Source organism: Triturus cristatus, chromosome 6 (assembly GCF_964204655.1).
Source record: "Triturus cristatus chromosome 6, aTriCri1.1, whole genome shotgun sequence".
Lineage (NCBI taxonomy): Eukaryota > Metazoa > Chordata > Amphibia > Caudata > Salamandridae > Triturus > Triturus cristatus.
The window spans coordinates 1,725,907,602-1,725,923,293 of NC_140589.1; the positions used below are offsets into that span (position 1 = coordinate 1,725,907,602).

The 15,692-nt window shown below is 43.1% G+C and overlaps 1 protein-coding gene across 4 annotated transcripts in view; it reads left to right on the forward strand.

Moving 5' to 3' along the window:
• Positions 1 to 15,692, forward strand: part of MARK1 (microtubule affinity regulating kinase 1) — a 491,137-nt gene that overhangs the window by 452,085 nt on the left and 23,360 nt on the right. For all 4 annotated transcript variants that reach the window (XM_085612955.1, XM_085612957.1, XM_085612954.1 and 1 more), the window contains exon 15: positions 507 to 677. In XM_085612955.1, the coding sequence (XP_085469081.1) occupies positions 507 to 677 (171 nt within the window). The remainder of the gene's footprint in view (positions 1 to 506; positions 678 to 15,692) is intronic.

The following is a 15,692-nucleotide window of genomic DNA, read 5'->3' on the forward strand; positions in this document are numbered from 1 at the left end:
ACATGCTTTCCTGCAACATTTAGCGTGCCATGCTCACTTTCACTTTCCGAGCAGCCGGTACAATGGAGGCTGCTTCTTTGAATAGGTCTTGCATTTACAAGACTTTGAGCTATTGGCATTGTAAATGACAATGCCTTTTATTTAATGGTTAATTAGCAAAACAGATAAATAAAAGGCATTGTCATTTACAATGCCAATACCTTAAACTCTCGCAAATGCGAGACGTAATGCATTGCAAATCCTTGTTTGCTGTCTGTCATCACCTTGGAGACCAGAGATTCTGCTTCTGCAGTTGTTGAGAATTGGATCAACAACCTATATAGTGAAAAGGTCAACAGCCATACCATTATGAAGACTATCATATTATACAAGCTGATGTTGCTTAAACTAACTCTAATATCAAACAAACTGCCATATTTTTCATGGTTCAATTGAAATATAGGTACTACAAATTGTGAGGCCATTTCTCATGTTTTTTGTATGTTTATTTTGTATTTTCTCCATAGTTTAACAGAAATGTCTGCAAGCAGCAATTCTTCAGCCGGATCATCTGTGACATCTGGGTCTGCTGTGCCTTCAGCTCGACCTCGACACCAGAAGTCCATGTCTGCCTCTGGTCACCCCGTCAAAGTCCCATTGCCAACTATCAAAGATGGCACTGAAGCTTATCGACCGAGGTAACTTTTACACATCTGGAAGAAATTCATACAATGTTAAGGTTCATACTTTTGGCAACATGAGGCACAGGAAACCTTTAAAACGAGTTATTTATTGAGCCAGCAAGAACAGCCCCTGATCTGGCTAGATCCTCAGCTACTGTCCTTCACAGCTTCCAGGAATTCATAATCCGGATTCCAGAAGTGGAAGCCACAGGTTGCCTGGAAACAGCAATGCCATCACCAAGGCAGTAACTCACATAATAACATATGATGAATCACAGGATATAACACTCATTTCAGGCTTAGACCTGTGACAAGAACAGCTGAAGGCCGGGGAAGGACATAAATATATGTATTTTTTGGGGGCTAACAATTTGGGAACGATAGAGGAGGTACTTGCAAGAACTGTAAGAGACTGGCAGCTTGTAAGTGTGTAATGATGAAAGGCTCCAGCGTGGTATGTAAATTCCAAGTTTATTGAGAATGCAACACAGTACATGGACATGGAACAAAGCGAAGACAGTAACTGACCAACTGGGCCTTGGAACACAGAGCTCAAGTTGTACAACTCAGGTACATAGTTCCAAATTCCAAAAAGGGATCAAGGCACGAGGATAAGGAAAAGGAGGAGAAAAGGAGGACGTAACACATCTCACCCCTAACAAAAAAAAAAAAAAAGAACGAAATAAAAAAAATAAACAAAGAATTTAAGAACATGAACAAAAATCAAGACAAATATCTAGCAGGTAACAAACTTTGTCTGTTGTTTCTTTTAACCCTGGATGCTACAGACTGGGCAGAAAAAGGAGCTGTGAATTTGGAGATGGGGCAATCACGCAACGGAAAAGTAACTTCACTGTCCGTGCTGAAGCCATGATATTTGCACTTGGCAACTCTCCTCACATTCCACACTCTTCCATCCTGAGTAATAACACTGTTCTTGCAAACTTTAACAATTTTGATGGGATGACTGAACTTGGAAGTCCCTTTAACTAAGAAACCAGGTTTTTTAATCCTAAACCAATCACCTACAGTAAAGTCAGGAACTTTCACATTCATTTTCGAGTCAAACAATGCTTTCATCTTGTCCTGCTTAACTTCCACACGCTTAGCAACCATATCCAAATCAACACAGTTGGCATCCTTGTTGACTCTCTTGATCCACCACAGGTAGATATCTGAACTAGGTTCTCTGCCCTTCAAAAGTCTGAAAGGACTTACCTCGGTAACAGAATGGGGGGTAATGCGGTACATCCACAAACCCTTCCTAACCACATCCCTCCAGGGCTCACTGGACTTACAGGCAGACTTGATACCATCCTTTAGAACCCGGTTGAATCGCTCCACTTGGCCATTCTCCCTTGGTTCGTAGAGTGAGGTAGTCACATGCTTGATACCACACATGCGGAGAGAACTCCATCTCCTGTGATGTGAGTTGTACCCCGTTGTCCGTCACTAGGACCTCGGGAAACCCTTCACGCGCAAAGACCTCCTTAAAGAAGGTAATGATGACCTGAGTAGTGGCATTAGCTACAAACTTAACCTCTGCCCATTTAGAATGGTAGTCTATCATCACAAGTGCAAAACGTGCATTAGAAGGCAAGTGATTGAATGGGCCTGAAATGTCGAAGGCCAGCTTTTGCCAAGGAAATTCAGGCCAAGGGACAGCTTTAAGAGATGCAGAGGAAACTTTGAGCATCTTGTCACTGCTGATGCAATCGGGACATTCTCTAACGTCTCTATCAACCATTTTGTCAAGGCCAGGCCACCAAAACTTAGCTCTGGTAAGACGTTTCATTGACGACATACCAAGATGTCCCCGATGAGCGAGCAGCAAAATTTTGTTTTTCATAGAAGCAGGAGGAATGATCTTTCTCCCTTTAAAGAGTAGACCTCCATTTTCTTCAATTTCATCAGAGGCCTGACAAAAAGGAGCAAGATCAGCAATGGCGGACTTTTCTTTAGGCCAGCCCTTTTTCAAACAGTCAACAACAAGTTGGCACACCACATCATTACTCATTTCGGTTAACCATTCAGACTCAGACAAACCCAAAACTCGTCAGAAACGAAATCTTTAACAGTGGCAACTATGTCTACATCTTGTTCATCACATTACACATAATCATTGGAACAAGGAAGTCTGGAGAAGAAATCGTCAGTAACATTGCTTTTGCCAGGGACATACACAACCTCAAAATCATACTCCTGTAGTCTAGATGTGAGCCGAGCAATACGAGCAGTAGAGTTCCACCCCCCTCCCTGAGATAAAATCCCGATGAGAGGCTTATGATCAGTCCTAAGTAGAAATCTGTTTCCCCACACATAATTGCAGAAATGTTCTATGGCCCAGATGCATGCCAATAATTCCCTCTCGAACACAGCATTTCTTCTTTCAGGAGCTGAGAGAGTCCTAGATGCGAAAGACTTTCTCGAGCATTGACTAAGTACCCCGATTCCCCCCCCCCCAAACCGTAAATGTCGGCATCCACAGTAATGATGCATTTCTTAATCAAACAGAAGGATTTGAGAGTGGGGGCATTCACAATCTCACTTTTAATTCGTTTGAAAGCGGATTCGTGTATTTCCGACCAAACAAACTCTGTGGACTTTCTGGTCAGTTCTCTGAGAGGCTCCATTTTGGTGGCAAAATTCTGTATGAATTTGCTGTAGTATTCACACAGACCCGCAAAAGAGAGAAGCTGCTCTCTGTTGTCAGGAGAAGGAGCATTTATGATGGCATCCACCAAAGACTTCCTGGGTACTACACCATCACCCAAAAGAGTGTGACCAAGGTACTCCACTGACTTGCAGAAAAACTTGCATTTCCCAGCCTTCAGTGTTAAGCCACATTTTCCCAACCTTAGGCAAACCTCCTTGACATGGTGAAAATGATCTCCCTCATTCTTGGAAAAAATTAAAATGTCATCCTGGAAACACTTCACAAAGTTACTGACATCCTTAAAAATGTGCTACATGGCCCTTTGAAACGGATGCAGCCGCCGCTAGACAGAAAGGCATCCTCTTAAATTGAAAAAACCCATGAGGTGTGATAAAAGAAGTGAAATGCTTGGAGTCCCAAGTGAGTTCAATTTGGTGGTAGGCAGAGCGAAGTTCGAGGGTGGAAAAAATGCAGGCACCATCCAACATACACACCATTTCGTTGATATTAGGAAGAGGGTGACAGTCCGCAACCAAATTGGTATTTAACGCTCTCAAATCAATGCACAACCTAATACTTTTATCGGGCCAAAGCAATGGGAGAAATCCATTCGGATGACTCAATCTCCTCAATTATGCCACCTTCAACCATGTCATCCAACATCTTTTTAACTCAACGCTAACACTGATGGGAGCCCCCCTTAGCTTTTGTTTGATGGGTACGGATCACTCTCTGACTTTTATGGCTGAAACCTTTAAGCTTGTCGTGTTTCTTGGAAAACACATCTGGGAATAACTTTGTAAACTCAGCACAAGAAGAGGATATAGAAAGAACAGACACAGGTTCTTCTTCCCTGGGATTTAACACAATACCAACTTTGGCTTGGTCACGCCATCCCAACACATTTGCACCTTTGAGGGCAACATAAAGCTTAATAAAAGCAGTGCTTTCTTTAAATTCAATGAACACTTCTTTGAAACCTATAAAATCAATATTGGAACCATAAAAATTCTGTGCTACAATATCAGGTTTACACAAAGAGTTCAGATCAATCAAATCGCCAAACGCCTCTGAACAATATTCCCTTGTGATAATGGTCCAAGCTGATCCAGAGTCCGCCATAAGCTCAAGCTTCCTTCCAAGAATATAAACAAGGCACTTAGGGGGACCAATCTTGTCAGTTTTAGAGTCATCAAAAGAATCACGAATGGAAACTACGATGCCAGTCTCCAAATCAGCCTGGGCATCATCACCAAATGACGAATTGTGAGAACCACAAGAAATATTTCCTTTGGAACAATTGGAAGAGGAAGGGGCACTTTTCTTGATATCTTTACACATTTTAGAGAAATGGCCCATGCGTCCACATTTACTACATTCCTTCCCAATGGCAGGACAACGAGGAAAAGATGCTATGTGACCCGGATTACCACACCTGTAGTAGTAAAAACTTTTGAGATTAGCAATATTCTTGTAGTTGGAACCGTAAGATCCTTTAGAGGTGCTGGGAGTGAAACTACTAACTTCACCAGAAGTGGGAGACTTAAGATCTTTGTTGAGAGACTTCATCCACTTTTCAGATTGTACAATGCTTTGGCGGTACTAATAGCAGCCTCCAAATTAGGATCACCCATTATCCAAAGCTGCTCTTGTACCTTTTTACTCCTTACATGAACAATGGTTTGGTCCCTGATCATCTCGTCTGTGATCAACCCAAGGTTACAATGCAAGGATAAGGCACGGAGGGCAGTCAAAACTTTCCCCTTCTTCTTGGGCTCTAGTGTAGAACTTAAACCTATTTAGGGCAACACTGGTAGTTGGTTTAAACCTATTCTCAATACTCAAAATAGCTTCATCATATACATTATGATCACCACCAGACCTGACAGGAGGTAGGGTCCTGTAAACCACTTGTTTTTCAGACCCTAAACAATGAGGAAAAATATTTTTCTTTCTCTCAGCAGACATGTGTTCGTCATCGATAGCCTTTAAATAGGTGATAAACTCCTCTTTCCACCTTGTTCGTGGGATGGGCGGTTCTCCTTTGCTTTGCAGAAACTTACCTGGTGAATCAAACTGCATAGTGATAAAATAGAGAACACAAAATATACAAAATATGCAAGCACTAAAACTTACAAAACCATGGTATGTTCCCTAGCAGAGTAAAAATACGTAAAACCACTTAAACAATAAAGTAAAATGAATAATTGGAATGTAATCAGTCAAGGTGTGCCTGTCACTGCAATCAAACAGGCCAAAGGATGTAATAATAAAAAAAACGAAATCCAAGAAGTGCCGGTATAAAAGTCACCGCAAACTGACAGGCTTGAAAGCAAAAATGTACACAAGTTAAGGTGTGCCTGTCACCGTAGAGTAACCAGGCATCCTGTTTGCATTATATCAGGGTGTTCTAATCACCGTGCAAACACAGGGTAGCAACAAGAAGAAATAACTGGCTTCCAATAATAAGGATAGTGCTCACCACAACGTTGGGTCGATGAAACTGTCTTCTTGCTTAATAAATAGTTGGGGACAAGAGGAGGAATCCTTCCCCGTGGTTCTCTTTTAAAATGAATAAAAGTCAAGCGTCACTTACAGTAACCGCGCTAACTTGCCCCGAGTCTGTGCAGGAAGAAGAAATGTTCTGTTGAAGCTGCAGCTGGTGCCGGATGATGGAACACTCTGATGGGGTGAAGAGGAAAGTAGCAAATGTAAACTAGGAGATGGCTGCCGGCGTAGGAATGTATGACGTGGCAAACGTGAAGAGAAGATTTGCCGGTGAGCATCAAGAAGGTCTCCAGGCAACGGTAGTTGTGATCACGTCAAGGCGGTATCCAGGCAACAGCTGTAATGCTCCTCAGAAGATCATGTCGAGAAAGGACTACAACGTCACAAAGGACGTGCAGCAGTATGGCTGGCAACGCCAAGCTCAGAGCTAAGAACAGCCACAAAAACAGTAAAAGAGAAAAAAAAAATCACCCAAAAGCCAGAAGGTCCGGATTTCCAGAAAGCGGTACAGAGGGGTCCACAGATGAACAATGAAGTGCTTCAATCAGCAGGACCCGTCAGGGACAGCATAAAGAAAATGAAGTGGGTTTCCGAAAACGTCGCTGCACCTGTGCCGCAATGAAGATGTAGCAGGCGAGGTCTCCTTCCACTTGTATCGCCACTTGTAATGATGAAAATGATGGAACAAAGTGAAGACAGTAACTGACCAACTGGGCCCTGGGACACAGAACTCAAGTTGTACATCGCAGGTACATAGTTCCAAATTCCAACTATCATTGGCATAGCCAATAGGTCTTGCTTTTGGGACCTTATAAGTATTTAGTTAGGCAGCACAATATCCTTGGTGCAGCAATATTAACTGTTGCATGGTTAAACACTTATAAGGATACCAAAGGTGAGACCTATTGGCTTTGCCAATGCTTGTTTAATATCAACTTTTGCCACACAGCTCAAAAACCGCTGAATGAAAGTCCCACCAAATGTTGCAGGCTAGTAGCATTAGGCTCCATTCTTGACGAGTTTGTGTCCGTCCAATTTGAAGTTGTTACTAGAGGTAGACCAAATCGACCATAAAAAGTTATCAACTGTATTTTTTTAAAATTATTGCAGGAGATAAAATCTACAGGAAACGACGGCGGAAAAAAAATATTGTTCTTTAGACCAAGGCCAAAACGTACGTCAAATGGCACTCACTATATTTATTTCAAGAATGATGACTGTATAGCAAACAAGCTCATCTAAATGGTCAAGGGTCCTTGCAGCCCTCGCACAAATCTCTCTTCACCTAAAATGATATAGAGGTTAAGGCCAGGCAATGGGTCACTTTGACTTCCCTGAAAAGTCTTACCATGCAGAAATCCACTGCTCAGCCCAGCCTGAAACTCGGAGAAGATGCCATTAAAATCAGCGAGCAGCTCGCACGTGCCTGCGGTGTTGCTGACCTCTAACTGCCGCCCCGAGAGTCCGCCTCCTTGGTGCACGCCACACCTCTCTGGTGTTTCTATTAAACGAGTTCTCTGCATGGAAACTCGGGCACAGATGGGAGAGGCTACAGCTAAATTAGTAAAATGTCTAAATTCTATGGAACACCAAGAAATCTTCAGGTAACTAAACTACCACAAAAGAATCGGCGCAAATTGGACTCCACACGCGCCGGTGCAGTATGTTGCTGTTAATGTTCATTAACATTTACGCTTTTTCTTTAAACTCCACATCCTCAAACACTGAAACGTCTGCAGATTGGCTGAAAGCGGCGGCCTTCATGGACATTACACAATGTGACAGTTCGGAATCCTTCAGAGGGATTATAGGTGGTGACAGGGACACTTTTAAAAGACTTGCCAGAAGTGATTGGTGCTACAAACCGAAGCGTGCCAGCCTTTTAGGTGGAACGTGTAATTTTACCCACACAAAGCAGCCTTGATTTGGTTTTCATTATACGTGTTTACAAAATAAGTTCTGTGATAATAGTGGCGCCGGGGGTGGCATTCCAGTGGCCTACCGTGTACCTCTGGTGTTTACTAAACGTTACCTTGTGCTCGGTGATGCAGCAGGCTGTCTGAGATTCTGTGGCTTGCAGGCGCCCTATACGCCCAAACAGCCCCATGTTACTAATAAAAAGCCCTGCCTTCTGGTCAGCTGATGGGTGAAAGTCTGGAAAACCGAGGCGGAGCGAGGCACGCCCGCTTGTGCGCGTAACCGCAAGCTCCAGGCAGCCACAAGCAAAAGCGTGTGGTAGCATTTTCTGGAGCCAGAAAATAAATGTCTCGCAGGCCAGCGCATGCGCTGGCTCGGCGAGACCTAAAAAGGGGACAAGGCACGAGGATAAGGAAAAGGAGGAGAAAGGGAGGATGTAACAAAGTGGTTCTGAAATTCACTTGTCTTCCCACTGTATGTGTGAAGAATCAATGGAAAAGCCTTAGCATGAGGGAGCCGCAGTATTATGGCACTTTGTGTTGTAAGCAGGTGGTGATGACCTGTTTTAGGTGTCTGTCACAGGACAAGACAACAGGCCGGATATTATTTGCTCAATACAACGCTTTATATGAGGTTTCCACTGAATGAACAGTCCCAAGTACTCCGGGTTGTTCTTTTATGGGCTTTTCATGTCTTCCCCTTTGCTTTGTCCTTCTAGTTTCTTTACTGTCGGGATCGTAATGATTTACCCCTTGTTCCTCTGTTCTCCGGAGTGGAGTACTCTCGGGAAAGCAAAGGCTCAGGCCTTTAATGCTCAGGCAGAAAGGGGAATTGTTAAGTCCTTCACCATGTCACGACTGTTATCCTGTGAGGGAAGATTTTCAAGGGTGTTGTCCACAGAAGGGGAAATGCAGTTGTGAGGGCGGAGAAAACAAGAGATCCAGGCCTTCCCTTACACTTAGTCCCCACATAAACATGCAGGTTACACACCATAAACCAAAAAAACAAGACTACCGCCTGTGTCTGTTTCTGTATATCCATGGAAGGTATGTCAGATATCGCATGACATCACTAGGTCCTCATACAGAAGGAGAGAATTCTTCCTCAGAAAAAGATTAAAAATTAGTTTTGTGCGGCATTTAGCAACCGTCTTTATTTTCATGCCCACACTCTTGATTAAAAATAAACAACCATGTTTAGACCCTTTTAATGTGAATGGCCAGCATGTTTCATTCCCTCCCCAAACTTTCTGGCATTTTCATTAGGGCATGAGGACCAATGTTCCATCATATATGCACCGGACCTTAAGGCCACCACCAGTAGGCCATAGGGGTAAACTGTGAAGAAGACTCAATCAGTTGCCGCCAGTGTCGGCAGCCAAGATCCTTGCTGACACTGGCCGCAACTGATTGAGACTTCCTGAGTCTTCCTGACAGTTCCCCCCCTATAGCCTATTGGTAGGCATTCACCCGGTGGCAAAATGGACCAGTGCATATGTGGATGAATAATTGGTTCTCATGCCCTGATTAAATTTCCAGTAAGTTTGCAGTGGCAATCAAACATGTGGTCTCCTTTTTTTTCGTTTTTTTTTTTTAGATGCCTTTTGGTGTCTGGTGATGTGTGACAACTGAAGCATTACTTTGGCTGTATTAACCACATTCTTTTTGCAGCTCTTTCTGTATCTTCTACACTAGCCAACAGACATATCAACCCCTCTTTGGAATGAAGTAAACAAATTACCTTATAATTAGTGGTTTAGAAGGTTTGTTTTTTTTCAGTGAGAAAGTTTTCCTAAGTTTTACGTTTTTGCTCTTTGCAAAGTTACCCAGTATAAGTTTACCTTTGCTCTTGCAACGTTTTAGGAGTATTGCAAAATATTATTCACCATGCTGGATATTACTTTTTAGTCCAACAAAATCCAGTCAAAATGCAGATTTTTTTATTTTCAGGAAAATGCTTAAAGCGTGGTACAGGCATGAGTTTTCTCTTTTTTTCTCCTCTCTTTTTCCTGATTCCACCTCGGATTGCGTGATCAACCCCTATTGATCTCATGCACCTTGACTTTATTATCCTCCTATCTTCAGCAGCGCCCTGGTCTCAGACCCCACCCTCATTTCCTACTTTCCTTATTTCTTTCCTTTTACCGCAAGATCAGACTTGTGGATATTTCTGCTTCTATAATTATCTTTTTGTCTGGTCAAAATGTTTGTTACCATTTGTTGTGTAACTGAATAAAAATACTTGATTAAAAGAAAGTGTCAGTTTTCCCTAGAACTTTGCGAAGGATTCGAGAAAGTGTTTTGCACCTCTACTCGACCACATAAATCTTAAATGGCTGATCTCTGCAAAACCGATTTAAAGAAAAGAGTAACATGATTGATTCTGAAAACACGAACCTCCTGTCTAAGTAACTAGACTACTGTGTTATTCATTATTATCTGTTTTGGTCATATTCCACGATGAGAGAAGTCTCTGAGCTCACTGAACTTTGGCCATCCACACCTCTGATTTGTGCCTTCTTAGGGTGCACTAAGTCTGACTCATAAGCAGCTAACTTTGTTTATATTTGGAAGAGTAGAGTGTTTCTCCATTGTTAGACCTATCAGCCTTAAGGTAGTTTTTGTCAAACCCCTCCATTTTTGCTGATCTCGTTTTAGTCGGCCTTAGGTCTCTGCTCACCTTAACGCTGCTAACCAGTGCTAAAGTGCGTGTGCTAACTCCTTAAAACATGGTAAAATTGGCTTACACCCAATTGCCACATTTATTTTACTTGTAAGTCCCTAGTAAAGTGGTACTACTTTTTCCCAGGACCTTTAAATTAAATGCTACTAGTGGACCTGCAGCAGTTCTTGTGCCACCCACTTAAGTAATGTTTGTGAACATGCCCCAGGCCGGCCATTGCAACCTGTGTGCGCAGTTTAAACTGCCATTTCGGTCTGGCAAAATGAACTTTTTGCCTGCCCTAAACCTTCTTTTTTAATACATCTGTCACCCATAGGAAAATTTGTTTTTCAATTCAATGTGATTCTTTATTTATGTCTTGGAGCTCAAGAGGTCTGCATAAAACAATATATAACAGAAAGCATAAAATACATTGAAATAAATACAAAAACATTGAAAATGTATTAAAACCTTTAGTCCCAGTAACCGCCTTTTCCATTAAAAAAAACATTGGCCTCAAATGTGAGAGTGCAAAAGGATCAATACAAAGGAATCGGTGCGAGGCATTCAAGTAACACAAGAAAAGATACTGAATACACCCATTACCGAAATATTACAAATATAGCAGCAAACTTAAATCACATTTATATGGGTTCATAAAACATTATAAAACTTCAGTGCAAATGACATAATTTTTCGGTTCATTCAGAAATTCTCGTGCCATCGCACCTAATTTAATAATATTCTTTAAAAATATTGGCCTTAAATTGTGATGGCACTAAAGGATCAGTGCAGGGCACACAAATAGCACATGATTAAGATCCTGACTACCCATGTTACACAAATTGCACACTTTCCTTTTTTCTCTAGAATTGAACCAGTTTGCTAATAATACATTTAGAAGAAGCTAATTTATTTGGAATAATATCCAGAAAAGACGAAGACCATGATCTAAATTCCAGGTCCGGTACTGTTGAACTACCTTAGGCTGATAGGAAGAAACCACCCCCTCTCTCTTTTTCTTTGACATACAATATTGTTATGTCCAAACTTCGTCTTGTAGAACTAGAGACTTACTTTAAAAAGCTTTTGAGTTGAGTGTGAGAGAGAGATATGCCACTGTGACATCCTGTACTCTTAATTTAGTGCATGGGCGAAGTCCCAGGAAAAAATATATTTTTGAAGTTCTGAGCTAAAAATGTCAAAGTTCATAAAGCCACTCATAGTATCCTCTGTATAGTTCTTGAACTTAAAGCCTCACCGGATCACACAGGCCGGCCCTTGCACATGACAGCTTTTTAAGCCAAATTCCAACCTTAAGGCAGGGGTCAATTCCAGTTTTGTTTTTAAATTCTCCTTCATTTACTCATTGTTTTTTTTCCAAATACACTGTCATGCTACGTGTCTGTGAATGAAATGTGTCTTGTAAAGCGCACAGCAACATCAAGGAGAGCCTTGGCGCTACACTTACCAGCAGCCTTACAGAATATAGTCGGACCGTCTATTATTGTTTGAACAGCCAGGTTTTCAGCTATTTTTAAACAGTGAGATAGCATCCACTGAGCGTATCTCAAGAGAGAGCTTACTGCATGCAGATGGCTCTAAATAGGAGAAGGCACGTCCTCCAGTTCTAGTGCAGTGAATCTTAGGGATCATAGCCTGAAGGCTGTTAGCTGACCACAGATTTCTAAGGGGCACGTAAAGGCTGATTCTTGTCCTAAGGTAGCCTGTACCTGTATGATGAAGTGCCTTGTGTACCAAAACTAGTATTTTAAAGAGGATTCTCTTCCTTATTGGGAGCCATCTGAGGGCACATAGGTGTGGGGTCACATGCGTTCTCGGCGGTAGGCTAAGAAGAATGTGGGCTGCAGTGTTCTGGACCACCTGAAGTCTGTTGAGCAGGAAGTCCCAGATATAGGGCATTTCCATAGTCCAGCCTCGAAGTTATAAGTGCCTTGCAGCAACTTTTTTAGTAGCCTAAAACCTGTTCCTACCACAGACTTGGTTTGTGGTTGGAAGGACAGGCTTGTGGCTCAAGGATTGTCCATCTATCCTGATGGATTGGGCATGCGCTAAAAGTCTGAGTGGGGTACAATATCAAATATCAAAGGCTGCTGACAGGTCTAACATAATCAGCACATTGTCTAGGAAAATTCATGCACACATGGAATTCAAGCTCACCAACCTGGAGAGCTACACTAAGGTTGAGCTCAAGCAGTTTTGTTTGGAAAGTGGTCTAACAACCAAGGAAAGCGCCATGAAGTTGGAGCTTCAGAAGACTATGAGGGCCTTAGAGAAGGTTCACCAGTTTCTGACCACACCAGAGAATGGGAATTAGGAGGATGGATGCAAGCCTGAGGGGATATCTCGTCTCTTGAACTGGAACTCTGTGCCACAGCGGAAAGCAGTATATCTTCACGAGGCCTGTCCCCAGAGAAGCAGCCATCACGTAAAAAGACACTGGTGGGCAAATTAACGGGTGACCAGTTGTTAACAACTCTTACCTCCAGACCAAACCACTTCCACGGGTCCAGAATAGTGACTACGGTGGACTAGCACAAGGATCGGGCCCTGTCTCCATCTCCGGTGCACTCTTCACGAAGAACTCAAACAATATTTTTATAAGGCAGTTGAAACAGTTCCAAAGAAAAAAAAAGGATATTACAGACATGTCATCCACGGCTATTTGCCTGAACAATTCTGGATGTTCCATCAGCAAAAAGCCAATTAAAGAAGCTGCCCTCGTGGGGCTCCTCACCAAGCACAGAAAACAATCATGCTCCGCTTTAAGATAGTGCAAATTGAGGTGGAGAAGTGTGGCTCAATGGTTAGAGCTGCAGACCTCGATGCAGAGCACTGGTCCGGGACCAGGGTTCGATTCCCGTCGCGGCAGGGTCTCGGGCTATAAATTCCGCGGACCGGTTTTTCTCGCCTCCGTGCCTATTCTAATCATGGGTCCCACGCTGCAACTCTGGGCAATAGCTTGCTTAATCTCCACAACGGCCCCACAGCGCTGGGGATGCCTGGCTTCACCCTGGGGATGCCCAGGAGTGGAAATTTCACAGGGAAAGCCAGGAAGGGTTCCCTAGCGGTATGAATACAGCGCCGGGAGACCCCGGTCCGGGGTAGCTGTGCGCTATATAAGTACTAGCACATTTACATTCATATTTACAACAGAATCTCCTCCACAGCCTGCTCTCCTCCCACCAGAGTCTGAAGATCCTTTTACAGGATGGCAGGAGCAAATGTGAGAGTCAATGCCTGCTACTAGTCCCAGCCCCAGCACTAATATAGGTAACTCCCCAGTTACCGCTACTGTAATCCCAAGCTCAATTATGAATATGACTTCTTCAACTGCACAAGTTTATCGATCCTTGGATTGGTCCCTGAAAAAGATGAGCCTTACTACCTCAAACTAGGGGTTCCCCTTTAAACCAAAGAGCCGCATTCTCACTCCCCAGAATGGAGAGCTTTACTAACCGTGAACTGGGAATCCTGATGGATTGTTTTCTTTCTAACATTGAGGCTCAAATAGTTGAAACTTTGGGGCAATGAGGAAAAACAACACCGAGCCAGCTTTGAGACCGCAGGCCACATCACATATCTAAGAGATGGTAGCAATAAGACGCACGCAGAACACTATAGCCAGGACTCTACTTTGGCAGTCAAACAAAATGGGACTACAATTATATTTGATCCAATCATTGGCAACTCAACTTGGTGAAATTGGTTCTAACTTAATCTACTAGAAACAGAGGTAAAATTCCTTTTGAAGGATGAACCCTACCCTTGCTCCCCAATCATTAACAAGCTGAATGCATTACCAGAGATACTGTGGAATTTGATTAGTTCAATCAAGGTCTTTACAACAAATAAGCATCTCAGGCTAGGTTAATAAATGCTACTATGGTGAAGAATGTCTATCAAATAATCATGGTATATCCGAACTAGCCATTCCCCTGGAAGTTTCTGCTCAACTATCTCACTTCCAGGATCTGGAGGCTCGTTCTTCCTCCAGTAGGTCATTGGATCGACAAGGGGAGCTTTTGGGCAGGACCATTCCAGTATGTGATGGATTACAAGAGAGTTTGGAAACCGTAAGTCCATTGAGCCACTCATCTTCCTCCCTGAGAAGAAGGGCAAAAAAACCAAAGTTTAAAAAACAGACAAAAAAGCAGCGCTTCCTTAAAAGAACCTCTCTACCCAACAAAACAGCTTAAAGTAATAAAGTGCAAGATCTCACTAACTCTGGAAATCTTTTTCCAATCTTTACCCCTCTGACACAGACAACATCTCAACCCCTGGTTCTCATCCATGCGTCTATCATAGTCTCCCCAGGCGTTCCTCTATTACTTGAAACAGAAGAGCCAAATCGGACCGGGGAGGGGGGGGGAGGGCGGGTCCTCCGAGATCGATGGCCAGTCAGTACAAAAGACAACCTGAGACATGAAACCACTGGAGGGCGGAATGCCAGGACAAGGGGCCCGCACACTGGTTATGGAAAGTGGCCTAACGGGAACTGATGGGATGCCGGGCACACAAAGTGAAAGGGTGGACCAAGGCACCCAATCTGAATTGGAGCCCCCGGAATTTTCCAGGCCTTAATTCAAGGAGTCAAGAAAGTAGCCCACAAACCCAAACAACCATAATTGATCATCAAGTGCCTAGAAGGGAGTGTTCTTTGACCCGTTGGAGTATACCCACACTTTCAGCTCATGGAATGGAGAGGCCTCTACGGTACATGGAAAATGTTGGGCCCCAATTGGTTTCAACTTGCCAGGAAGCCTTATTTAGAGAGCATCAGATAGGTGAACTCACTAGCTACGCAGGCAATAGTTCCCCGGCACAGGATTTGACTACCTGCTCAGGCCCCCCTACAACAGTCAGATGAGCAGCAAGATTTCAACATCCATAAGTGCAATAAAGAGGGGAGTACTCCCTTAAAACTCCTCTTCATTCCTTGATACATTCCAAAGGGCTCTATGAACATGCTCAACAGTGGGAACTTGCTGTAACTGTTTGCTCATATCCCTGCTCTTAAGAACATTACCACTGATGACCTGGATTGGGTCAAATTTGAACCGCCTCTGTTAAATTCAACTGGAGACGTGACTAAGACAATCTGGAAAAGAGAAGCCCAACAGACCGCCGTATGGGCCAAAATGGCAGTCTTCAAAGAATGGGGCATCGATCATTCCTCCCCAGTGAAATGTTTTGAATGTTCTTTTAAAACCTCTCCCTGCTGAAATTCCAGCTTTTTTGCTGAAGGGTGCAATGTGGGGTAATCA